The following is a 27677-nucleotide window of genomic DNA, read 5'->3' as shown; positions in this document are numbered from 1 at the left end:
CACTTCGGAACAGCTTTCTGAAGTGGGGCAGCGGGGCCAGGTGTCCCCGCCCCCGCGCCCCACTTCGGAACACCTTTCCGAAGTGGGGCGGCGGGGCCAGGTGGGGCAGCAGGGCGCCCAGGCCTCGCAGATCTCTCCCCCAGCAGCGGCAGCGTTGCCGCTGCTGGCGGAGACTTGCCGGCATGCCGAAGCCTGCGCGCAGCGCGCCCAGGCCTCGCAGATCTCTCCCCCAGCAGCGGCAGCGTTGCCGCTGCTGGCGGAGACTTGCCGGCATGCCCAGGCTTCGCAGATCTCTCCCCCAGCAGCGGCAGCGTTGCCGCTGCTGGCGGAGACTTGCCGGCATGCCCAGGCTTCGCAGATCTCTCCCCCAGCAGCGGCAGCGTTGCCGCTGCTGGCGGAGACTTGCCGGCATGCCGAAGCCTGCGCGCAGCGCGCCCAGGCCTCGCAGATCTCTCCCCCAGCAGCGGCAGCGTTGCCGCTGCTGGCGGAGACTTGCCGGCATGCCCAGGCTTCGCAGATCTCTCCCCCAGCAGCGGCAGCGTTGCCGCTGCTGGCGGAGACTTGCCGGCATGCCGAAGCCTGCGCGCAGCGCGCCCAGGCCTCGCAGATCTCTCCCCCAGCAGCGGCAGCGTTGCCGCTGCTGGCGGAGACTTGCCGGCATGCCGAAGCCTGCGCGCAGCGCGCCCAGGCCTCGCAGATCTCTCCCCCAGCAGCGGCAGCGTTGCCGCTGCTGGCGGAGACTTGCCGGCATGCCCAGGCTTCGCAGATCTCTCCCCCAGCAGCGGCAGCGTTGCCGCTGCTGGCGGAGACTTGCCGGCATGCCCAGGCTTCGCAGATCTCTCCCCCAGCAGCGGCAGCGTTGCCGCTGCTGGCGGAGACTTGCCGGCATGCCGAAGCCTGCGCGCAGCGCGCCCAGGCCTCGCAGATCTCTCCCCCAGCAGCGGCAGCGTTGCCGCTGCTGGCGGAGACTTGCCGGCATGCCCAGGCTTCGCAGATCTCTCCCCCAGCAGCGGCAGCGTTGCCGCTGCTGGCGGAGACTTGCCGGCATGCAGAAGCCTGCGCGCAGCGCGCCCAGGCCTCGCAGATCTCTCCCCCAGCAGCGGCAGCGTTGCCGCTGCTGGCGGAGACTTGCCGGCATGCCCAGGCTTCGCAGATCTCTCCCCCAGCAGCGGCAGCGTTGCCGCTGCTGGCGGAGACTTGCCGGCATGCCGAAGCCTGCGCGCAGCGCGCCCAGGCCTCCCAGATCTCTCCCCCAGCAGCGGCAGCGTTGCCGCTGCTGGCGGAGACTTGCCGGCATGCCCAGGCTTCGCAGATCTCTCCCCCAGCAGCGGCAGCGTTGCCGCTGCTGGCGGAGACTTGCCGGCATGCAGAAGCCTGCGCGCAGCGCGCCCAGGCTTCGCGGATCTCTCTGCCAGCAGCGGCAGCTCTGCCGCTGCTGGCGGAGACTTGCCGGCATGCCGAAGCCTGCGCGCAGCGCGCCCAGGCTTCGCGGATCTCTCCTGCCTTCAAAAGCCGTCCGGGATAGCAGGAAGCGCTTCCCTGCTATGCCGGACTGCTTTTAAAATGCTGGCGCTGGGGAGCAAAGCCTTTTGGCCCCCGCCAGCCTTCCTGGACCTCTTCTGAAGGCCGGAGGGGGGGGGAAAGGCTTTGCTCCCCACCGCTAGCATTTAAAAGAGGTCCCCGGAGATTTCCCTATGGGCTTTCGTCTTGCGAAGCAAGCCCATAGGGGAATTCGTCTTGCGAGGCAAATCGCGGACGAAAAAACCTTTCGTCTAGCGAGTTTTTTGTCTTGCGAGGCATTCGTCTTGCGGGGCACTACTGTATAAGAAATAAAAGAAGCAATGAAAATATATTTGAAAATCAATATGAATATTAAATGCAGACGCACTACGGTTTGGGACCCCAGACATACCTAACACAAGTACATAAATATATAACATTCTGTTCATATATCAGAAATAATTGGGAAAAGCTATTATAGTTATCTGTAGCCATACCATATCTGTTTTTTATATCTTCAATCTACAGAAGTAATTTACTTCTAAAATTTTCCCTTTTTTGTTTTCTTTGATGCAGTTGGACCATTTCAAACCATTTCTGCTATTCTTTTATCATAAGTGGTTGCTTGTTGTTGCATATTTGAGCTACTGACAGATTGACAACAGTTAATAAATTCCACACCAGTTATTTGTTGTTTAATGTGACCATCTAGATAGCCCAATCAAATTGTCCAAGGATTTAATGGTATAACCTAAAGGGTCATTAGTGTGATTAATCTGATTACTTTTTCCCAATATTTCTTTATTAATGAGTGAGACCACTAGATAGGCTTCAAATCTGCATTTGAGGATCCACACCTTCAGTCTTTGTCCAACACCCAGTGCATATTTTTCTCAGTCTATGTGGTAAAGCAATTGGTAATGTTCACTTACGTTTTCTAGTCTTTGGTTATAAATTTTATGCCATTCCAGCTCAGGTTTCTCTGTCCACCACTTCCTTATACTGTATTTCTTCTCAAACTATTGCCAAAAACCCCTTTATTGTTTTCCTTCTAAAAATCTTATCGTCTACATGCCATTTTCTGTGCCCTCATGTCCCCCCACCAAGATAACTTATTAACTGCCACTAAGAAAGCCAATGTGTGGTTATACTAAATTTCAATTACAGTTGACTCTTAAGCCACCAGTGTGTACAGCATTTATCATACAGTGTTCCATTGGTTTGTTTCATGACTTCTGTAGTGTTTTAACTCTGTTTTGAACATGTGTCGTATCATTAAGGGCGTGATAATCCTCCAATGTTGGTTTACGTGAGGGCTTTTTCTATTTTGTTTTGTGTGTTTTGCCCAGTTACTGTTTGTTCTTGTGTTTCTCACAACTAAAATCCAGTAATGTTTCATAATTTTTTAGGTATATGTTGCACCTTCTATCTCCTCATCTGGCGAGCTCCTACAGCTTTCTCATCATGCTGCTATTGTGGAAACTTCACTCCCGAATGAATCCTATCTGTTGGCTCAGCAGAATGGCAGTCTTTCTAGTGGGCTAGAAGCAGCTGCCCGATCTCCTCAGATTATTGTGAAGTCTGCTAGTGATGACTTTGAACTACTGATCAGAAATATGGCACAGGTAGGACTTCATAACTTGAATTAACTGTCTGGCACTGTGGCCTTCTGCTAGGGCAGACATGTCAAACCAGTTGACTGCAATCTACAGGCAGATCCCTGGATGATCGTGGTCGATTGCGGTCCATTGTGCATTCCTAAGAGGGATCCAACTGTAGTGGGCAATGAATGTATCCACCCCTCGGGCAGTCATTAGGTGCTCGCTGCTGGCGATTTGGGAGATGAAAGTTGGTTTTGTCGCCGTGTGCGTTTCAAAGCTGTGGATTGTTTGGTGTGCGAGTTATGGCACCCCCCTTAAAAAAACTGCACAACCCTGTGCATTAGTCCCCCAAAATAGCTCTACAGCTCATGGTACTCTCCCCTAAAAAACTCATCAACCCTGTGCAAACGTCCCCCCGAAAAGCTCAACAACTCTGGGGCACTCCCTAAAAAAACTAAACAACTCTGGGCAATCCCTTCCTTCCTTCCTTCCTTCCTTCCTTCCTTCCTTCCTTCCTCCCACTCACCCACCCACCCAGCCACCCCACACATGCTCCTCCTCTCTCTAACGACAGTGGGTAGATCACTGCCAGTTTTCCTATACTGGGAGCAGATTGCAGTCTCTTGGGAGTTGGATGTGCCTGTGCTAGGGGATTAGGAACATGCCACAAGTTTTCTCCATTTTTATGAGCTTTGCCTCTCAAATGTTAGCACTAACTGTAGCTACCCCAAACGCAAGTTCCTAACCCACTTTTGCATGGTTGCAAACTGTGATTTGGCACTAAATTTGGTTAGTGAACATGCTGGTGGATATGTAAAGGTAACCGTACTTAGTCCCAAAACTTGAAAGAGAAGGGTGAAGAGATGCTTCATTGTGGGATGCCCAGACTGCCTAACCACAGTGATCAGAACAGGACCTGTCCGTTATGCCTCTATTGGATTTATTTGTTGCCTGCCTGGTTTGTTTATTTGTAATTTGTTTCTTTAAACATGCACAAACTTTGAAACCACATTGCTTCTGAATTTGTTTCAAAATGGTGCTGGTTTTCTTACAGGGACGCCTTGTTGAAACCATAGAACTTGTGAAACCTCTAAGCGGTGGTCTAGGCTTCAGTGTAGTTGGCCTGAAGAGCGAATATAGAGGTGAACTGGGCATATTTGTGCAGGAGATTCAAGATGGAAGTGTGGCACAAAGGTGAGATTGCCAGGAACCACTTTCTTTGTCAGATTTTAGAGATGGGAAGAAATCTGTAAGAGAAGTGCCACTTTTAGTCATGAGAAATAGTATAACAGCTACAAAGGGATATATTGCTCACGACTGATAGCTCATTGGAAGTTATAAAGATTGTAATATTCATGCCATTCATGTACAGTTTGAATTTCAGATCTTTCTTTCCCAAATTGTTTATCTATTTTTTAATTATTGTGTTCATTTATACATGTTGCAATTTTCATTTGTTGTGTGGCAAAAGATAAGGACTGCCCAGAAAGTATCCCACCCTTTTTAATATTCTTTTGGGAGCCGCCCAGAGTGGCTGGGGAATGAATGAATGAATGAATGAATGAATAAATAAATATTCCTAAGTTCTTATGACCTCTATTTCCTCTTCTCACACTCTGTCCTACTGCAACCAGTATACTGTTTGCCTGATATATTGCTAACTCCTTCCCCTGCCTAGTTTTTCTTTTCTTAACATGGTGAATCTGTTGGTTTCTATAATTTATTTGATTCTTGATATTTCTTTGTTTCATTCTTGTTCTGTATTGATGTGTGTATTCTGCAGGTTGTTTTGTACTGATGTGGGAGCTTTTGGTAGGAAGGGCAGCATTTAATTTTTTTAAAAAAAATTTAAAATTCTATTGATTTTAGCAGAAGTGAATTAAACATGAGTTTCATTCTCCTGTTGGAAGCAATGACACTTGAAAGGACTTAGTTTGTGACCAGTATGTTTTGGGCACATAGGTTTTAAAGACTGTTTAATAAATTTATTGATCCTAAAAAGAAACGTGGATTAGGCTCACAGCTTAATTTTATTCAGCTTACTTTGACTCAAGTCTGAAGATTATGTGATTCCCTGAAAATAAATTCTCCACCAGCAAATGAATGAATCTCTTTCGTGATTAAGTTAAGAGCAGAAAGTTGTCCCTTCCAATGTAGTTTCCTTCTTCGGTTTTAAAGAAGGAAAACTAGTCTCCTCCCCACCTCCTCTTACACACCTGATGGCAGTGTTTGGTAAGTAAACTGTATGGATTGATGAATATTCAGTACTTGTACCGTGAATGAAGTAGAGCACATGCTCTGTTAAGCAGCAGGCTCAAAGTCAAGAATGAAGTTCCCAGGCTATAGCTGGAAGAGCTGGAAGCAACCCACTTGTAATATGCTTAGTCTCGGATGCGGGTGCAGGGAGAAGGAACTAGCTGTGGGGTGAAGCCAGGAGACAGTGGCAGTGGGATTAGCTTCAAAGAAAGCTGATCACCAGGGTGCCAACATAGTTGCTCACAGCAAAACTGTAGGGAAAGATTTTTTCTATATAAAAAAAAAGTTTGGGTGGGGAAACAGAAAAACAGGATTAAAAGAAACTATTTTGGAAAAACTGACAAACTAATATTTGGTGGCGCTTAATTTTGATCATTTCTTTTACCCTTCGCTTGCCTACGATAGAGATGGAAGGCTGCAGGAAGCCGATCAAATCCTCGCTATTAACAGGCAACCCCTTGACCAGACCATCACACACCAACAGGCTATCGGGATCCTACAGAAAGCAAAGGATTGTGTCCAGCTCGTTGTGGCCAGGGGCGCCTTGCCTCAGCTTATCAGCCCTGTGATTTCTCGGTCCCCATCAGCTGCTAGTACAATCTCAGCCCACTCCAATCCAGTGAGTACATTGTATGAGCATTGAAAACAAGCACACCTTCCTTTTTCTTAGCTTAGGTTGCAGTTTAAATGCTGTTTTCCGTAGTCTTGTAGACTAATCACCCCTTGCCTCAAGGCCAAGATAGTCATGCATAATCTTCTCCCAGAACATTAAGAAGGCGGTTGAGTCAAACTGCGTCTCCAAGGGAAGTTTTCCCACGCTGTCAATTTGTCTCCTAGTGCTTAGGCAATAATGTTCCTTCAGTAGGAAGGTCAGAGGTGCAGAATTTGTGGCTCTTCACATGCTGCTCCCACCTGGCTTTGAGTTCCCTTTAAGTTCCAGATTATTTGCGGTAGGGTAGACTTGGTGAATCCACAGATGGAAAGAAGCCCATGCCTTCAGGCTCCAAGGATGATGACCAAGTGCCAGTCAAGGCATCAGACCCATTTGGATTGTGGGCAAGGCTCCAGAGCATTCTACCCTTCTGGGAAGCATCTACATTGAATCACAGCAGCAGCAAAGAATTCACATCAGTACTGCCCTCTAGACCAATTCCACCCATCACTGACATAACACTCCCTAAAGTACAGCGAATCATGCAAGAAGCCATCAGTCACCTAATAGTGATAGAGGCTATTAAACCTATTTCTCCAGAAGAAAGGTGCTTAGCCATTGACTTAATCTTTTTCATCTCCCTCCTCTCCCCTTGCATAATATTCTGGAGATTCTTCCAACCCTCCAGAACAGATTTTTTGGGGGTGGGTGGGGTGCTCAGGGGGTATGCGGGGAAACAGAGTCTCTTTTTTTGCTAGCAGGAATCATTGTGGTGACTTCTGCTGGTGCAGTAATTTAGTTGAATGCTACCCCTAGTTGCAAAAATTCTGTCCTGAATTTCTTATAATTGACAAGTACGTTGAGAAGATCTTGCAATCCAATATTGCCCACCAGTTGTCTCCTTTCTTCAGGTGCTTCATTGTCCCAGACATCCTTGGTTCTTGGCAATCCTGTAGTTAGCACAGTTGTCCTGCCGTTTTCTCTCAGCCAGGATGGACCTTCTCTTTCAGGGCTCTGTCACACACCTAGATGCATCTAACAGAAACCTAACAGTACCATGGCTGCAGTCTGCCACTTGAAAGTTGAACCTCAGTCCTTCTTAGCTGCTAACAAGCCCCTTCTATATGTTGGTGTAGTGCATCATTGGAACATCCCTCTACATCAGCCAGTGTTATGGCCCACCTCTTCCAGCTCACCCATCTGGGTGAGCCACACAGAGGATGTTAGGGTAGCTGACATTTCCCCTCTTGGATGCCCTTTCCCGACAAACAAATGGGCAGTGAGGAATTGTGGCAGCTGTATTCAGTCGCTGGCCAACCTGTGCCTTCTCCTCCACGCTAATTTTCAGAGGCATACTGAATATATCTGAATACACATTGAGCTTCTACCAGCTTTACCATGGAGCTTCATTGGATTATGAGGTAGAAAGACATCTCATCACCCATGGCATGCATAATTTTATATCTTTCTGTTATATTGACTGCTTCAGAGCAGTGGGTCTCAATTCCTTTTTCTATGCCTACATAGAAAAGAACATGCGTTCTCAGCTACAAGCTTTAATTTTGATTCCTGGTCCCATTTTGAACTAATTCATTGAGATGGTAAACACTGTTGATTTGCCATTGAATACGCTCAGAATGAACAACGCTGCATAGTGATTACTCATAGGCAGATTTCTAGAGTGAGGATGCAGCCAATATTTAGCATGTTTACATTTCTGTGCTCTGTTACACTAGAAACAAGACAAATGCTTGTCCTCTTGTTGTTGTTGAAATTAACTATCAATATTGATATTTGCAGGTTCACTGGCAGCATGTGGAGACCATTGAGCTGGTGAATGATGGATCGGGATTGGGATTTGGAATAGTGGGTGGAAAATCAACTGGAGTGATAGTGAAAACCATCCTTCCAGGAGGAATAGCTGATCAGGTACACAAACTATGTTCTTGTTTATAGCACAGAACGATATAGAATTACAGTTTATAAGTATTTTATCTACCATCGTACTTTGGTTTTTTAACCGCTTAGTTCTCGGGACGTTTTGGCTCCCGAACACCGCAAACCCGGAAGTGAATGTTCCGGTTTGTGAACTATTTTTTGGAAGCTTTGCTTTCTGAACGTTTTGGAAGTCGAACGGACTTCCGAAATGGATTCCGTTTGGCTTCTGAGGTACGGCTGTAATTGGTACCCGTCTTTTATTTTCTTGAAGTAAAATGAGGGGGTTAACATTTTTGTGTGCGAAAACTGCTTCATTAATTAAGAACTGCCCCACTCCAAAAAACAGCAACAATATAAGCACATATCAAAAGGGAAGAAGGAAGCGGTTAGAGCTGTGCTCAGTGCCACCGCCATCCAAGAACAGCACTGCTGCCATCCAACAGGCGCAGATTCTGTTGCAAAATTATGACTCCCTCAGCTGAAGTTGCTGCCAGAGGTGGCGAGAGAAAAGGGATGGTCCATTCTAGCCCTCAGCTTCTCTCTCTCTCCTTCCTGCTTCACCCCGCTGACTGGCAAGCTCTCTGGAGGTTTCCTCCTATTCTTCTTCTAGCTGGGCTGCCATCTACCAGAAACCATGAGAAGGGAGAGTGCTTCTACAGCTGCCTCCTCCATGGCCAAACATGAAGGTTTGTTTGCCAGAAGCATCTTAAAACCACGGGATAAGAAGCTGGCTTGCTTAAACAAATCCTAGCTGATATTGGCCACAGTTTATAGTTTAGACAACATGCTAAACTGTGGTTTGGTGGTGGTGTTGTTTGCGCTAAATCCCACTTTGTTTCTTTTCACTAAAACCCTACCAAGCAGTGCTAGCTGCAAAAGATGCTCCCAATTTTCACTACTCTCTTCTCATTGCAATCCCCCCCAAAAGCTGCTCTTAAGAGTTGGAAGAACCCCTGGAACAGTATGGGATGTGGCACAGAGAGTTGCAAAAGGCTGTATATTGCAATAATGTATTATGCTTACTTTTTGAAATATAAACACTAGACATCTTGGCATCACTTTTACCTGTGTTTATTATTTTACTGCTGCAACAATAGATTATACATTAGAGTATAAACAAGTTTTTTGAATTCCCCTATATCATTATTGTTGCAATACTAGTACTGTTAATGCTGTATTGTTTTTAATACTCGATTGGGAGCTGCACAGGGTGGCTGGGGAAACTCAGCCAGATGGGCAGGGTAGTAATAATAAATTATTATTATTATAATTATTATGGTAATTTCTTGTTGGGGTGCATGTGTGTGGTCTCTCTCTCTCTATATATATATATATTGCCAGTAAAGTAATTGGTTTTTTTCCTCATCTAGCATGGTAGCCTGTGCAGTGGAGATCACATATTGAAAATTGGTGATACAGAGCTGGCTGGAATGAGCAGCGAGCAGGTGGCACAAGTCTTGAGGCAGTGTGGAAACAGAGTGAAGTTGGTTATAGCCAGAGGCCCACTCGAGGAGCCCACGCCACCAGCAGTTCCTCCAGGAACACCAGTACAAACCTTTATGATGGATAACCAGGTAATGATTTGACAAGGTCAATTTAAGAAGCTGCACTGGCAATAGAGACTTCAATGGTGGTTCATTTTTTAGAGTTCGTGGCTCACTATTTTCTTAATCCAAAGGCATATAAATAGAGTGTGCTATGGTGATAACACCATAGTTAAAAATAAATCAGTCAATCCCTCACGGTAGTCAGTAGTGCATCTGTGCACTGGGAACTCTGAGGAGCCAGACATAAAAACATGCAAATAATTTCTAACCCACTAACCTCAATGTGCCACTTGAACGATGCTTCAACAACAGCTGAGCAATCAGTGTTTTGTAACACCTCCCACTTACTCTGTGGCAACCCTTTCAGTCCAGCTGGATTATTAAAACACTTTCTCCCAATATGCCTCTCTTCCTCCTGCCTCCCACACCCACCTCATCACCCCCAGCAACCATCAGCCTTTTCCTTTCTGTGCCAGCCGGCACACAGCTGCAGCTCTTCACCTAGGTCAGCTGCTACAACTTCAGCTGCTGCTAGCCGTGTGCCAGCTAGCCAGCTGCCACCTTCATTGCACGCTGTATGCCCTTCTCTGTTTTGCTGTTCTGCCTCTCTTTCTTTGCTCTCTGAAAGGCTCCCTCAATTCCCCTGCCCTGAAACCCTCTGTGTTCTCCCTGACTCACAAACGAGTCCTTCGCTTAACGTTCTGAAGGGATGCCAAGCAAGATTGCGGTTAGTAACGTGAGAAATGGGAGAGGCAATCTGAGGCATTGGGTGTGCGAAAACAAAGAAATACCATGCAGCAAAACAACGCACGTATTTTTCTGACTCTTAAGAAAGAAAGAAATCTACAGTAACATGTAGAGAGACTCAGCACCCTGTACAGATAATCGGACAGCTGTCGAACTTGATGCATCAGTTGAGCTGATTTTATTCAGCAGAATGAGGTGCTACTCGGTCGAACTGTGACTGCCACAATTGTATACTGAAATAAATAAAGGAAATAAAGAGGGGATCAAGCTCAAACCTTTCTGCCTGGAGGCATGGCTTGTTCCAGTGACCTCACAGTTTTTCATTGCACTTTCTCCCCCTGCAGTTTTCAGGAAGAATTCCTGAAAGATTATTTGAACCATTGCTTCTCATCATATGTGTAAGGTTGGGAAACAGTCTTTTAGTTTATAAAGAAGCCTTTCTTTCCCTTAATAGTTAGTTAAATTTATACTAATAGCTATTTTTAGGGACAAAGAGTAGGGAGCACGGTAGCTTTGCCTATCGGCTCTCCCTGAAATCATCACAAAAAAGCTGCTATTAATTGTTACATGCCCCAGTTCCCAAGTTGTTTTTACTTTGCCAAGTAGAATTTGCATTTGATTAGTTTTACTCAGTGACCTTCCCCTCTCCCTGCCCCCAGAATCCTTTGTGCTCCCCTTTCTCTAGCATACATAGTATGTTACCCGTAAGTCATCTGTATAATACACTGTTAAATCATGGCTCATCATTTAGTTATCATTATTAGTAAGGGAGGATTTTTTTAGCAGATCCATTGTGCCACACTGGGTGTAAACAACTGGAGTTCTGCTTGTGCAACAAAACCTCCCTGTTCTCTATCTACAGCACCCCGCCCCACCAAATCTGTTTTGAAGGTCTCTGGACATTATTGGGTTCAACCCATATATTATAGGCGAACCTTAGCTCTATTTCCTGTTGACTTTCATAGTATCAGGAATTATGGCTATTGTTATGCCTACTGGCATGGTTGTTCGAGAGCGAACAGGCAAGATCCCCACTGGTATTTTCTAAAGGCTTTATCGGTGCGAAAACATATATAGTGCAGAAAGTCTCACTTCCATGTCTTGCTCAGTCACTAGCAGAATCTGAGAGTGGGCGGTCCTTAAACTTTCCCCAGCAGAGTAGTCTCTTGACCCCCATCTGATGCCTCCCCTCTCTGCGTGTGAACCTACTGCACAGAGAGGGCATGCGTAAAGGGGGACCTGTCTCACCCCCACTTTGGTCATGCACGGTGTCTTGGCTCTCTCTTGCATCCTCCGAGCCCTGCATCTCTTCCCCACTAGAGGCGGGGCTTCCCTCTTCCGCGGAGGAAGTGCTGCTTCTCACGATCTTTGGAGGCTCCCTGTAACCCAGCTGCCCTTCCACCTCTCGCCTCTGAGCTGATGGCAGTTCCCTGACAGCTATTATTATTGTTGTTGTTTTCATATTTTGCACTCAGGTGTCTAAAAGTGAATTACACAATGGAAATGGAAATGACATTGATGTTAAAATCAGATATGAAAGCAGCAGTAAGCAAAAACTGAAACACTTCTACTCAACACTTTCACTTAAAGATACTCTGTTGAATATTTGTTTGTCTACAGTATTTTCGGTAAAACAATTTGGTCATATTCTAACTTGTATTCTAATCTCTACCAGCACAAGGAGTTCCTCTTCTCCTCAAATCTGCTCCAGAGGGATATGCAGTGGCGTAGCGTGGGTTGTCAGCACCCGGGGAAAGGCAAGTAATTTGCGCCCCCTCTGCCCTAGGGGCAGAGAGCTGCAAGTGTGAGCGCAACCCCCCCCCCAGATGTTGCGCCCGATGCGGCCGGCCCCCCCTGCACCCCCCACACTACGCCACTGGGGATATGGAAACCCCTGCAACAGATTTTAGGGGGCACATGGGGGTGAAAGAGGGGGTTGGCAGTCCTGCTGCATTCTTGTTATTTTTTTGGACTGACGGGACCCGAGCTTAGCGCTACATTGAATACAACCCTTTTGTCTTTAAGTGTTAGCTCCTGAATTGAAAGTTTCAGGACCAACTTGTCGTTTTATTTGCCTGAGTCACATATCCTCTTGTTATTTCAATTTTAATATTTGTGTGCGTATCTTTTATTTTGAAACATTTCAGTAATAATAATATTTACCCTGACCTTTAGTTTACTTCTCTTGCATGATAGTAATATCTGTGGAAGTGAATCATGAAGGACCTCGAAACTGCAAAACACTTCATCGAGCCCCAAACAGCAAAACATTTTGTTTATTTATTTTCATTATCTTACTTATTTGCAAACATTTCTTCACGGACAACATTTTAACAAATGTAAGGGAGGTGAACAGCATAAAATCAACAATAAAACAACATCAATAAAACAAGTGCAGAATACATCATAAATCTGTAAATCAGAATAGTACATCAGTATAGCTGGATTGAGCTGTATAAATAGGTACTTTGAAGACAAGTAAAACTAACATTTTCAGCAGCTATTTTGGAGGGTTGCCATCTGTACAACTATCATTCCAGTTCCATGCTATCTATTTGCAATTTTGGCACCTGAATTGTTTTGGAAAATATGTACCAAAATTTTTGTCCCTGAGAACTGTCCTCATGGGACATTCTTTCATTTGTTCTTTTGTTTTGTTTTTTCTAAGAGAGATGAAGAGACACAAGTTGAAAATGATGCTAATGGAAATATGTTTGATGTGGAACTCACAAAAAACATCCAAGGATTAGGAATAACTATTGCTGGTTACATTGGAGACAAAACCTCAGGTAATATTAAGAACAGTTCTGTGGAGGGCTATAGCTTGGTGGCAGACGCCATGATTTGCACACAAGAGGTCTTAGAGTTCAATCCCTGGTATCTCCAGGTATGGGTGGAAAGGACTTCTCCCTCAAACCCTGGAGAGCTACTGACAATCATTATGGACAGGGCTCAGGCTATTTTAACCAATTTTCAGGCTCCTTAACGGTGGGCCAAGCGGGACTGCAAAAGCACCATCTTCAGGTACCACTAAAATACCAGTAGCTGAAGGGGAAGGTAGCCAGACCATTACAAGCATCCAAGGTGACCAGGAACCTCCCCACTGCTGGAGAGGGTTAGACACTTTAAAGAGCAGCTTGCTTAACCGCTCTCTAAAGCACCTCCCACTCTCCTTTAAATAGCTCACCTGGGCTACCAGCTGCTTCCTTGCTTGCTTGCCTGGCAGTCTGTTGTTGCTCTGCAGTTGCATGACTGCCTGTTGGTGGCCGTGTGAACTGAAGCACGACGACAGCCTTACAATTTTATGTATATAGGAGGCTGTGCATGTTCAAAGAAGCCGCCGTTTAACTGGGGCTGCCTCCTTATATGCATCTACGCATTAAAATGTAAGTTTCTATCCTTTAATGCGTGGTACAACCCTTAGGGGAAAACGTCTTCAATGAGACTTTGGACTTACATCATAGTACTAAGGTTAAGTGCTTCGGTGTTTTTTGGTATGACAGAGAACAGCAAAATGTCTCTGTGCTGTGTCTGGGATTTTGGACTCAGGTCCTAGGTGCTGATGTAGCAAGAGTTGAAAAGTAGTTTTAATTGCATGAGGTTTTTCCCTTTTCAACCACAGAACCTTCTGGTATTTTTGTAAAGAGTATCACAAAAGGCAGTGCAGTTGAACATGATGGTAGAATCCACGTTGGAGACCAAATTATAGCAGTAAGTAATCATAGAGGAGTGATTTTATTGAATACTTGCTTTTATTACCCTCACTTTTATGATCCCCATCCCACCCCGTGGCACAGTTGACCAAAACGATTTATTTATTTATTTAGAACCTTACATACCTTTTGTCTAACAGAAAATACACCTTATGCTAAACATTGAATAGCCAGCCATAGGATTGAGCCATCTCCTTGGTGTGGAGACATGTGTCCAGCAGAAGGCTGATTAGATTCAGTGTTTGAAGCTGCTATGAATAGACTGCATAAAAGAAACTGGAATGGATAATTCACACAGGCCTGTTTGTAATAGCTCCATCATCAAATGCAGGTGTCTGTTCCAAAAACAGGTTTTTGCATGCCTGCTTTCATTGATCTGCACTTGGAAACATGGTTATTAATGCAATCACATTAGCTGTACCCATACAGAGAGAAAACACAATTGCTCTGTTCTTCCAGTTTTTCTTGTATCAATCATTTGGTTATCCCAGCTGTCACTGATGACACAAATATATCAAAGTGCTGTAGTTGGTTATCATGTGAACACTTATAAGACCAGACTGTTACTCAGCAGTAGAAACCAAGAAGGAAAGTGACTATTTGGTTATGATATTACAAAGCTACATAAACCCAGTCCTTTTCTTTCACAGTGGCTTTGTATAAATCTAAACACTGAAAGCTAAATGAATCTGAATGTGGTTTTCTGGGATGCTCATATTCGGAGACAACAAAGCAATAATAGATAAAAGTGGCTGGAGACCAAAATAAGACATGGCATTTTGCAAGTGGCTAAGATAAGATTTGGCTCATTTTGAATTACACACTTCTTGCACGTTTATCTTCTTTATAGTGGCCTGCTGGAAATTAAAACACATTTAATCATTCAGGTGGATGGAACAAATCTTCAGGGTTTTACCAACCAGCAAGCAGTGGAGGTTCTGCGGCATACTGGCCAAACAGTTGGACTCACGTTGGTCAGAAGAGGCCTTAAGCAGGGAAATCACATTCAACCCCATGAGGACTTCAGTGGTGCTGTTGAAAAGGATTTAATTTTCCAAACGATGGATGTTGGCACAGGCAAAGGTAATTAAGAATGGCTTTGCTTCAAATGAGTTGGATTTTATTTCTCTTTCTACAGCTTATAAAACTGGGGAAAATGGGTTAAATTTGCCCTTAGAGTCTGCATTTCATTTTTTAAAAAAATTCATATAGGGCTTTCTCATGGAAGGGATTTGTGTTCTCATCCATAGCTTTTATAAAGATTTCCTCTTGGAATTTCAGAGCTAAATAAAGTGTCAGCAGGAAGCTCCCTGTTTAAGAGAGTCAGCAAAGATATGGATAGAGCAATGGGATATTGGAGATTATTCTTAGTGTTGAAGGAGAATATAGTGGTGTTTTTGTTATGTTAGATGGATGGATAGCACCACTGTCTGTGATCTTGGAAAGTTGCCATCAGTCAAAATAGACCAAATGGATTGATTGGCCGACAATATAGGGAACTTGATAAGTTAAAACACTTTCTCCACTACTTTACAAGTAAAACAACTGTACTGTATATGTGACGAACAGCTGAGCTGGTGATGCAGTGCCTTAGAATTCCACCAGAGGGCTGCAGCCTCTCTCTGATTGGCTACTAAGACAGCCAACCAGAGAGAGGTGGAGCCAGCACTTTGGGAGGGCAGATAAAAGGAGCTATTACAGAGCGAGTGCTAGGATAGGGAGATGGTTTAAGAGAGAGCAGGAGGAAGAAGAGAGAAAGGAGAGACTTGAGAGTTGCTTCTGGTCTGTGTTAGGGCTGGGCGATATCTGGTTTTTGACATCGTGATATCTCACCAGTTGAACATTGTGATCTCCCAATATATCATGATGTCTGAAAGAAGGATGGAGCTATGTAGAGGCACTGATTGGCTTCATGGTTTTTCCCACATTGTGGTTTTTGCATAAAACACACACATACACCATGATCTCCAATATATTGCCAGGTCAAAAATTATGAAACCTATATCACGATATGAACTTCAAACCGGTTTTCGACAATGTTTTAATATATCACCCAGCCCTAGTCAGCGTGTCAGATCCATTTGGAGGAGAATATTTACTGCTATAGAAAGGAGTCTCTCAGTTTAGATAGAAAGTGGTTTGGGAGAGTATTCAGACAAGAGTTAACTGGAGGGCTGAGATATTCAATAAATATTTAAGAAGGACGTGGTGATCCCCTGGGTCTGTTATAATGCTAGAAGTATCTCAGGAGTATGATTGATAGAAGGTTGGGAATCTGACAGAAAGTACCACCTTGCTTAAGAACCAAAGTATTAAGCTGTAACACCTATGGTACAACTAAATTAAGGAACTGAAGTGTAATAGCTGGAAATAAGCCAAGCATTTACTAATTAGTCTAGAAACCTGTAACATCTAACTGAAAACAAGCAACTGAAGTTTAAAAGAAGCTGTGTGTTTGCTACCTTGTTAGAAGCCTGTAACATCCACTGGTTTTAGTATACCGGTAATTATTAAATAGTTGACTGTTTCCTGAAATAACTTTATTGCTTCACGAATAATTTGTTTTACCAGCTTTGTTGCTGTTTGTTCAACTTCTGCCTGAGTCTCCAAGTATTGAAATTTTACCTCCCACAAAAAACATAAGTAAACCCGTTGTGGTTATATAGGGTCTATGAAGCTCAATATGCTTCATCCTAGAAGGCTTAAAAATGCAGCAATGTGACATTGACAAGGTGTTGCATGGAAATATGTTGTTGGATTCTAATCAGACTCTCTGAGGCATTAAGACATCAGCCTTTCCATGTCTTAAAAATCCTCTGGAGAAGCCTGTCTCCAAGTGCCCTCCTTAGTAGAGGAACACTGCTTCTGCGAAGGAGAAGACCTTTTTTGTGGTGGTGCCCAGACTCTGGATATCTTCCTATTTTAGAGTGTAGATTTTTGGAATTGTGTTAATTATTGTGTTAATTATTGTTTTTGTAGATTTTCAGGTTTTGAATTGTATTTCCATGGTTTGTGTTTACCCACACTTCTGTAAACTGCCCTGCAATCTTTTGGTGAAGGGTGCTTAAGAAATATCTGAAAACAAATAAGTAACTTTAATTTTGATAATATCGCCATAAAGTAAATTTCTTGTAGCATTCGTGTGGTGACTTTTTCCTTCTGGCTTTAACTCCATGAGATAACTTCTGAGAGCTAATAAGCCCCGTACTGAGTTTCTGATAATTTCTGCAGTATGTTACATATCACCAGGTTCAGACAAAGCGTGTTCTCCTTCATGGAGAGCACGTGTTGCAGTGGGGGCTGACAGGACACTCCAAAGTTGTGGGGCGGGCTAATTGATCGTTGGCCACTGTTGTGATTGTGCTTCCCTTGTTGTTGGGAGGAAGTTAATGTTGCTATTTGTTGATTGACAGCCATAAATGCTAAAACTGCCTGCATGAGGCGTAGAGCTTCCTCTTTTCGCCCCATGCATCGGATTGCGCGTTTCCCCCTCCCTATATTTAGAGTTGTTCGCTTTGACCTTGCTATGCCTGTCATGGGGTCATCTGCTCTTGGGGCAGGGGCCCGGTAGAAATTTTGTCCATCTGGCTGATTGGCTGGGGCCATTTGGTTTTTGCCTACTGTGTAGCAAATCATCACAACTTGTAAGGTTGTGGTTAGGCATTGGTTTATGGTTTGGTTGGTTGAGGGGCATGGATTGGCTGTGCCTGCCCCTCTAATACTGCTGCTGCGAGGGATTCCGTTAAAGAAATTGGGGGCTAACTCTTGCTTGTCCACCCTGTCAAGGGGCTAGGGCCACGCAAGAGCCCCTAGTTGTATTTGGGGAGGGCTGAGGGCAGGTTCCCTGCTCCGTCGCTACCCCCAAGTGTATTCCCCTTTTCTGACTTTCGCAGGCATGCGGAATGTCAGTCTGTCCCCCATGGGGGGGGCAGATAGTCGCAACCAATGCCTAAGCAACCACTCACATTTTTGTATTGTAATAAAGCTGTGGCCAAAATTATGCCAAAAACCTTAAACAAAAATTTCTGTGTGATGTGTCAGTTATTGGGGTGGCCCTGGGGACTTCGACATGCAAATTAAGAAGACACATTCACCATAAAGCTGGGGTGAGAGAGATAAACTTACGGGTCATTTTTTCTTCATTAAGAATAAACCATTATTGATGGATAATGCAACTGCAAGATTTATAATTTTCAGTGAAACTAATAAAAATATTAAGAATGCAATCTTATACATGTCTTACAGATGTTTACTTAGAAGCAAGGCCTGTTTAATGTGAGAAATTGGCCGTCAGAGGACTTATTTGAGTTATGCTTACTAGCAGCCTTTTATATATTCTGATTGGGGCTTGAACCTCTGTCTTTCAAAGCATGGTCAAGGCAATTGCAGGAAGGATTCTTCCCATTGTAGAATAAATAATGCACCTGTAACCTCCACTTACTCCCCTCTCTTTGGATGACATAGATTGAATATACAACAAGAAGAATATTTGCCAACTTTATGTATCCACAGTATTTAACAGCAGTCTAGTGGTTAAAGAAACGGTGGAAGAACAGATTTATTGTTTCCAGTGATTTGGCAAACGTTTATAGGTAGAGTGATTATTAGAAACCTCGGAGTTCTGTGTTCTTTCCCCTTTATCTGAAACAAAGGAATAAGAAAAAAAAAGGCCAGTACTATGAATTATTTTGATAGCATACATTTTTTTCTTCATGGCAGAAAGATTTAATGTTTAGATTATTATGGGGAGTTGTTCTTCATGTATAAAACTCTACAGTGATAATGCAGTACATGTGTTTTTTTAAAAAAAATAAAATAAAAAGCTACTTTCATTATTATACACCCCTACAAACACAATTTCTTGTTTGAAAAACACACCCTTTATTTGGTCCAGGAGGGAGCTCTTACATGAAGCTGGATAACAAAAAATGAAAGCAGGAGAACGTATTAATTGCACATCACAGAACAAGGGGCTGCACAGAAGCTGCTCAGAATATTCTTCTTCTTTTCCAGAAAGCTGTGAAGGAGAGCAAGAGACTCCATCATTGTCATGCGGTAGCAGTGTGATTCACACTGGAGAAGACGTTGGTCCAGAACAATCAGGTCCGAATTGAGAATTTATAATATAATCCTCCCACCCCCACCCATTGGAAACACACTGGCATGCATATCTCAGCTTTTGCCTTAAGTGTTTGTGTGTGTGTGTGTGTGTGTGTGTGTGTGTGTGCGTGTGTGTGTTTGCATCCCCTGCCTTAAAAATCTGTGAAAACTTCACTGGAAAGAACAACAGACAAAGTCTGGAGCTGTTTCTAGAATTTACCTTTATAACATGTTGTTGTTTTTTTAACTGAAATAAGCACCATACATAATATCCTTCAGAGGTTACGTTTCCATAGAACTTTTATTCACAGAAGCAAGTTACCAAAACATTAATATGGGTCTGTGCTTTATCCTAACTTCTTCAATGTAATCTCCGCTTTTTCAATTTTGCTCTTTGGGAACTTTCTAACTTCCTATCTGTGATGGCCTAATCTCTATGTTTAACATTGCTTTGCACAATAATAGCAAAAGCTGTTTTTATTTGCATTTTTTTCATTTCTGTATTTTCTAATAGTATTTGAGTTGAGTGGCTTCAGACACAGCCTTTCATGTTCTGTCTAAATATTTGTCTTCTAACACATGTTCTTTCTTGTCAGTGCTACATGACTAACGGTCTTTTAGAAAGTTTCACTAAAACATCCGTTCTGAGTCTCACAATTGGTTTTATATATATATAAATGCTTTTTAAAAGCACCCTTGTTTTATACTAGCAACAGCTTTCTACACTTTCAACTCATAAGTCATTTTGAATGATGTAGCTTTTAAAACATGCAATCTGGAGAGCACACACAGACATACACACACACACAATCTGGTGGCAAAATGCCCACTGATTTTTAATAGAGCCATTTTGTATCCCATGAAGTATTCACACATCTGTGGGTGGTCATGGTAGAGCATGTCTTTGCTTTAACATAGGTATGCACTATTTCTGATGTGGAAACTTGAATGTATAGCAGCCCACCAAGGGCTCTGCAGATCTTTTGATTTTACTATCTGCTTTGGATTGCAGAAATGGGTGTGGGTGTTGCCATACATTTGGTTTCCTGCTATACACTAGATACCTGGTAAACCATATTTTGGCGTGATAGGTTATAAGTTGTGCTGGTTTGATTTCCATTATTAAATGATCACATTTGTGGCGATCATTTCATATTCATGTCATAGTTAAATATTGCAATGCTCACACTTTTTCGTGGCACTGGCTGTGTACTGCGCATTCTCCTGTATTTCTTCAGCCTTGATGTAAACTCTTTCGAGTCATTCAGGTTTACTTTCCTGACACATTTCTTTTAGCATTTCCTCACTTCCCTTATCATCTTTCCGAAGAAACCTTCATGTTGTATATAGTATTATGAATTCGTGAGCAGGATTTGAACTATGAGCAACAGAAGGAATGAGAGATTATCAAATTATTGTTATGATATAAGAGAGAGAAGATAGGATGCGGCAAGGAGGAGAAATAAAAATCACCATGGGAAATGGGATGGGAAGTAAAAAAAATAAAATAAAAATCTATTTCTTATTGGAACGTTTATGTGAAATTCCTGGAAATCTAATAAAATATATCTTAAAAAAGAGCGAAAGAAACTTTCATGTTGTAGTACTACACTACAGCAGCATATTTCTTATTTTTTTCCATGGGCTAAATCTATTAGAAGTGCACATATGTTTATGAACTTACATTCTTCCACTGCCCTCTAGGGACCATAATTCAATAGTAGCCTCTGAAACTTTTGAGTGCTAAAATCTCAAATCATTCGTGCATATCGAGAGAATGTTGGCTGTCTCTCTGCGTTTTATATTAGGACATTTCTGTTGTAAGCAGAAGGTTATTTATTTGCCTATAATCACTCAACGGCAAGCCAATTTTAAGTATATTAATATCACCAAAGAAGTTTGTGAAATTGTATAACTATAACTTGTGTGCCAGCTATTGAATCTGGAACTGGTGTTGCTTTGGATCTTGTAAAACTGGTCACTTAACAGTATCTAGCAACATACCTGCTGTTATAGCATAAATGCTAAGTGGTAGTTGCATTTTAAAAAGAAAAACCAAGAGCTTTTATTATGTTGTTTTGATAAAGAGTTTTGGGGGGAAAAACAAAACCTCGCTATATCAATGTTTTGTGCTGTATTTTTTAAAGATACCACTTCTTATTTTGAACTGATAGAGAACATTACGGCCAGTGTTTTTTTTCTGGGGGGATGCAGGGGTATTAATATCCCTAAACATTTTGTGAATCTAAGTTTGTAAAGTAAGTAAGTAATTTTTTATTTATACCCCACCCTCCCCGGCTAAGACCAGGCTCAGGGCAGCTAACATCATATATCAAATACATTAAAACACAATCAAACAGTTAATTAAAATACAGCTTAAAAATAGAATCAGGAAAAAATTAAACGATTGCCCACAAATTACAACCATAGGGACCGGGAACCTCAAGTATTTATCATTTGGCCTCATTGAGGGGCAGTATTTCAATATGAGTAGGAAAAAGAGAGTACCCCTAAACATTTTTTTAAGAAAGGAAAAAAGCACTGAGTACAGCCAGAAAAATCTATGTATCTTATGGTTCTTAAAGTACAGGAATTTAATACAATGGCGAATGGGGGAAAATGGAGTATTTTAGACAACAGTTCTGCCAGATGAATACAGAAGCTGCATGCAATTTCTGCGTTCACAGAGAGGAGAAAGTGCACTAGAGGGTAGCCAGAGAGAAACCTAATTATTCAGAAAGCTAGACGAGCACAATTAGCATTCTTTGGAAGAGAGGAGATGAAAGAAGATCCTTGCAGTAATACAACTCTCATCTGAATAGCCAGGATAAGTGCTTAAAAGACTGATCCTCAAGGTGATGCAATTCCAAACTGAATAGCTAGGGTAAGTACTAAAAAGGTACTTAGTTTAGTGTCCAATCTATAAACAAAGTGATACAAAAGTGCTCCCACAATAAACTGTTCGCCTTGCGACTTGCTAAGAGTTGCTACAGATGCAGTAAAGCGACGGCAAAAGCAACAAAAGTTTCAGAAAGCTTTCGTACAACCTACTTTGATTTGAGAAAAAAATACATTGCGGGAGTTACATTGAAGTTTCCATTTCAAATTTTCATTTACTTTTCTACAGTAACAGGTTGTGTGCATTAATGGCATTTTCTCCCCCCCCCCCTTTTTTAAATAAACTGGCAGATAGATATGCACAACACGTTTTGTCACAGTTCATTTACTGTATATAAAAAATAAGGCTAAGAATAACACACGGGATTTTTCTTCTTCTTCTATAGTTAACTGCCAAACTGCATCTTTTAGGTTTTCAGCTAACTTCCACCGATGAAGAAATATCATTGCAGAACAAATGGCAGTCATTTTTGGGAGCACATTATGAGGTGGTGGTAGGTAAACTTTTGCTTGCTGTTTATAGTGTGTGTGTGTGTGTGTGTGTGTGTGTGTGTGTGTGTGTGGAATGGGTGGAAGAGCTGTCCTTGCAAAATTCCAAAGGAAGTAAACATTATGTATTTGTCTTTCAGAATATTAAATCTCAAAAATAAGCATAAAATGCCATGTTATGTACGCTTTAGATGAGAAAATAAAATGTGTTCTGGGCAAACAACAGTTCATAAAGTGCTGTAGTCCTTAGGAAAACTTGGTACTTGACTGATTCATAAGTTCACGGTATGTTATATTATGCTGTAGGTACACCAAGCTATGCCAAGTACATAAATGGTTGTTGATTGCCACAACTATACCATGCAAACATGAAGTGAGTACCTGAAGTGTGCCTTGAAAAAATTATATATAGTGAAATGAATTAGTGTCTGCTTTCATTCATTTTGAGGTGGCCACTAAGCTACAGTGAAGTGAAGCAACCCTTATTTTCAGATCACTTTCAGATGCTATGCCCTTACAGTGGTACCTTGGTTTACGAATTTAATCCGTTCCGGAAGTCTGTTCTTAAACCAAAGCGTGCTTTCCCATAGCAGCGGGGGACTCAATTTACAAATAGAACACACTCAACAGGAAGCGGAACATGTTCTTATTCCAAGGCAAAGTTCACAAACCAAAACACCCACTTCCAGGTTTGCAGCGTTCTTAATCCAAGTTGTTCATCAACTAAGTTGTTCTTAAACTAAGCTACCACTGCATTTCCATTGGTTGTTTTTTTTGCAAGGATGGTATGTGTATATGAAGTAGCTCTTACCTGCTCTGGAAGTAAGGGGAAAGGTAGGAGATGAGACCCAGTTATTTTTAGTTTACTAATTATTGTTATTTACATTATAGAATTAATTGACATGATTATAAATTATATATAAGTGAACTAAGAAACTCGGTAAAACATGAGTGATTTGCCATTTCATTTTGAAATTCAGGACAACACTTTTTTGCGATCTGTTGCGCTGCTTTTTGCACTGTGTCCAATCCTCATATGATTACAACTGACAACAGAGCACCATCCCAACTTTCTGGGCAGCATTTGCTTATTGATGTTATTACACACTGGGCAATGCTATAGCAAAAGTACTGTACCCATATTGCTGCTTTTGGGGGATTAAAACATAGTGGCTTGTTAGTCAATCCACCCCCTTACGTCATATGGTGCTCATCATAACACAGCCTTCGAAGTAAAACCTTGCTCTATAAGCTTCTTTGCATGTAGTTATTATTTCAAATGAAGGGCTTTTCAAAGGACCACCTTTTCTCATGCGGTTCTGCTCACCCACTGGATCACTCTGGCATCACGGATATGGTTCACAAGGATGCAGAACAAAGCCATTTATGTTGTAGCACTCCCCTCACACAAAATCCAATTGTCTGATGGTTAAAATGGTGTTGTTTCCTGTTTTTGGACTGGTCTGATTTCCGCCCCCTCCCACGATTCTCTTACATTGGTTGATGATTCTCCGTTTTGTATTATGTGTTTGTCTCATGCTTAACTAGTCAGTTAAGCTATTTATTTTGCTGTTCATTTACGGCTGGTTGATGAGCAGGGGATGGTGTAGTACATTTCCTGTGCACTGTATCATCCAAAGGAGCGATACAGTTGCCTGAGCACACATGGCACTCTGGGGTGGCGGCGGTATTTTAAATATAATTCAGGGTCACAGTCAGAGCTACAGTTCTCAATCACTGACTAGCACAGCTGTTCCTCCACCTGGGATTTAGGGAGCCAGAGGGGATTATATTGCCAGGTGTGCATCCGGTCCATGCTTGACTGCTCCCAGAGGGTGACAGCAGCATGTACCGAATCTGGAATCCAGGGCTTTTTACGTTGCGCGGAAACACTTCCGTTTTAGAGCACTGTATTTTGCTACCCATTGTCCCTGTGGCACCCATGGAAGCTGACTTCTTGTGCAACGGGAGGTGCGATTCCTTTGATTGTGGCATTTGTTTCATTTATTTGTGGCTTTCTCTGGCCGCCTTTCATCTCTGGGGCAGCTGTAGCTCCCCAGCATCTGTTCCCCTTTGCAAAGGAGAATGGGACGTTACGGCTGGCTGCCCCCTTTCAGCTTACATTGCGATTCCATCTTGTCTTGATGTGAGAAATCAATGGGCATGGATGATGTTTGAAAGAAGTGAGCTTGTAGCTTAGAAAGTAGAGCATCTGTGGCAGAATGTTAGGGTTGCTGCTTTTAAATCTACTGTCCCTTTTGTCTGTGGGTCCGAGTGCAATTTTGAGAACAACTAATCCTTCAGTGTTCTGAAGAGCCATTGTGTTCCTTCTTTCTAGGTAGCTCACGTGAACAAGTTTAGTGAAAGCAGTGGACTGGGGATCAGCTTAGAAGCTACAGTGGGACATCATTTCATCCGATCTGTTTTGCCAGAAGGGCCAGTTGGACGATGCGGCAAGCTGTTCAGTGGAGATGAATTACTAGAAGTATGAAATAATTTCTGCTTTACTTCCCATCCTTCCTTAAAGGCGGTTCTGCTGAGGATTTCCAGTATTCGTAGATACTAGCATACTTTACCATATGAAATTCCTGCATGAAAATTGTATGGATAAATCCTTCATTGGCTAATTGTATTCATCAATTTGTAATGGTACACAATACACTGTAATTTTTGTGTGTGGTGTAAACCCACTTCATATGAATGGAAGTTGTGCAGATCTGCACTCTTGAGCAAGCCCTGCCTCATTCAGCGGCATTTTGAGGATGAAAAGTTCCCAAAGGATTGTTGATAATAGTAAAAACGGATGTGGCTTTCAGAAACCCTGTCCAGCTGACATTTGAATTTGTGTTACCTGCTTCCTGTATTGTGCCTGCAATTCTTGCAGGGCATTGTGTCATTCTGGTGCACTGTGCATCTTACAAATTTCATTTTAAATATATATATATATATATATTTCTGTATAATATTTTGTCTTCTGTCGGCAGGTAAATGGAATATCTTTGCTTGGAGAAAATCACAAGGATGTAGTAAATATTTTAAAAGACCTGCCCATCAAAGTAACAATGGTGTGTTGCCGTGCAGCTCCACCTATTAGTCAGTTGTTAATGGATGAATCTCAGATGATGGAACAGGTAAATCAAAGCAAAGGTGTGGGTCTTGTATGTGTAGAATGCTGTGAAGAAAGTGTGTGATCTACACAAGGCTGTTTCAGCCTCTCTTACCCCTGTGGCAAATGGAGACAACCAGAAAATCTTTACAGACACTCTTTCTCTCTCTCCCTCTTCCCATTATACCTTGCTCATTCTGAAATAAAGAGCTTTATTTCAGGCATTGCCAATGTTACTGGGCCTCTGGGCACACTTGGGATATTGAGGAAGTGACACTAGAGCCAGTCACAAAATGGTTGCTGTGGGGTATGTGGCATAAAACAAAATGGCTGCCGTATTCAAAAAGAGCAGAAAAAAGGGACAGGACACAAAATGATGTGAGCATTCCCTCCCTGCCCCAATCCTCCCCCCCAAAAAAAAATATATATATCAGTGGGGGGGAAAGGCACATCAGTCACTACCACATTCACTCGCGGAGAAAAGCCCTTTGTTCTTCTCTATTCTGAACAGAAGGAAAGGTGGATGTCCAAATCTGGCATCTAAAGACATGTTAGCATGTTTAAGGGGGCATAGAATTAGTGTAAACAAATCAAATAGGAAGAGCAAAGGATGTATTGTGCATTGCAGATTTTTGAGAGGACATTTGCAGAAACCTTTTGTGGGTGCCATAGGAGGTATTGGTGGGTGCACACAGGCACCAGTTTGGCAACTCTCGCTTAACTATATAGCAGGACCTTAGCAGTCTTTCTTCTTGGCTGCGTGAATGTGGGATTTTGTTGTAAGGACATGCAACAATAGGCCTTGCATGCAAGTTAGTTGCAGGCTTGTCACTTCCTTGCAAGCACATACATTCACTTGAACGAACAACGGAACAGTTTTATCCCACTACAGTGGTACCTCGGGTTACATATGCTTCAGGTTATAGACTCCGCTAACCCAGAAATAGTGCTTCAGGTTAAGAACTTTGCTTCAGGATGAGAACAGAAATCATGCTCTGACGGCGCAGCGGCGGCGGGAGGCCCCATTAGCTAAAGTGGTGCTTCAGGTTAAGAACAGTTTCAGGTTAAGAACGGACCTCCAGAACGAATTAAGTACTTAACCCGAGGTACCACTCGAGAGGCTCAATTTGTGTGAGCTGTCTGTTTTACTGATAAAACACCATAGTTGAGACTTGAAAAATTTCGCTTCTCCGACTTCAACGAAATATTCATTTCTTATCAGATAACACCAATGGCAGTTAATAAGATGAGGCAGGACAATCCAGAGGGAGGGGAAGCCCACATCTGCAGCAATGGGTGGCTGTTGGAAGCAGCTGAGTCAGGAGCAAGGCACACAACACCATGCAAAGCATTTGGGGCACTCCCTCCCCTGACTGCCTTCAACAGATGCCCTTTTGGCTTGCCTTTCTGTGGTGGGGAGTCCCACTCGCCATTTACTTCTTAACACTTTCCATTCAGTCTTTCATCACTATTCAGAGGAGAGATAGTTGGTATATGAACACAGACCTGATGTAGAAGGGAAATTAAATCAGAAAAGTGTGGATGAATGAAATACATAATATGTATATAGTATATATATGGTACAGCCGGTCCGATCCAGTGACTGGAATGTTAGATAATATTTCCACCTACAAAGCCTGGTTTAAATCCCTACTTTAGATTCTCAAAGTGGCTTTGGCCATATTAGTATGGTTACTTAGAGGACAAGTAAAAAATGTCTCCTCCCACAAAGCCATAAAATCGTTTTAGTTCTTTATCCTGGGCGGGGGTGGGGGGGTGGGGACAAGATGTTGGCATTCAAGAAATGCAAGCCCAAAGTCCTTTAGATACACAGAAAAAGTTGCATAGTTGTTTTTTACAATGAAGCAATTACCTCATAGGGTTTTTGTGAAGGGAGCAGGCTAGAGATAGCTTACCATTTTGTCAAGCAGAAGTTCTGTGTAAACAACTCATTATTAAGAATATAGGAAGGTTTGTTAGAGCTGCAAAGCAGTGTGGACACAAATACAGTGGTACCTTGGGTTAAGTACTTAATTCGTTCCGGAGGTCCGAACTTAACCTGAAACTGTTCTTAACCTGAAGCACCACTTTAGCTAATGGGGCCTCCTGCTGCTGCCGGGCCGCCGGAGC

At 42.9% G+C, this 27677-nt stretch overlaps 1 protein-coding gene across 16 annotated transcripts in view; it reads left to right on the top strand.

Annotated features, from left to right (window-relative positions):
• MPDZ (multiple PDZ domain crumbs cell polarity complex component) overlaps positions 1-27677 on the top strand; it is a 112565-nt gene that overhangs the window by 25404 nt on the left and 59484 nt on the right. For all 16 annotated transcript variants that reach the window (XM_081176010.1, XM_081176014.1, XM_081176017.1 and 13 more), the window contains 12 exons: positions 2910-3125; positions 4156-4295; positions 5763-5976; positions 7810-7938; positions 9318-9521; positions 12910-13030; positions 13864-13952; positions 14842-15037; positions 18968-19057; positions 22364-22450; positions 24784-24926; positions 25426-25572. In XM_081176010.1, coding sequence (XP_081032136.1) covers positions 2910-3125; positions 4156-4295; positions 5763-5976; positions 7810-7938; positions 9318-9521; positions 12910-13030; positions 13864-13952; positions 14842-15037; positions 18968-19057; positions 22364-22450; positions 24784-24926; positions 25426-25572 — 1776 coding nt within the window. The remainder of the gene's footprint in view (positions 1-2909; positions 3126-4155; positions 4296-5762; positions 5977-7809; positions 7939-9317; positions 9522-12909; positions 13031-13863; positions 13953-14841; positions 15038-18967; positions 19058-22363; positions 22451-24783; positions 24927-25425; positions 25573-27677) is intronic.

The sequence above is a fragment of the Podarcis bocagei genome (assembly GCF_964188305.1).
Source record: "Podarcis bocagei genome assembly, chromosome: 17".
NCBI classification, from domain to species: domain Eukaryota; kingdom Metazoa; phylum Chordata; class Lepidosauria; order Squamata; family Lacertidae; genus Podarcis; species Podarcis bocagei.
The sequence above is the reverse complement of the archived record's forward strand: the minus strand, read 5'-3'. Positions and strand labels throughout refer to the sequence as shown.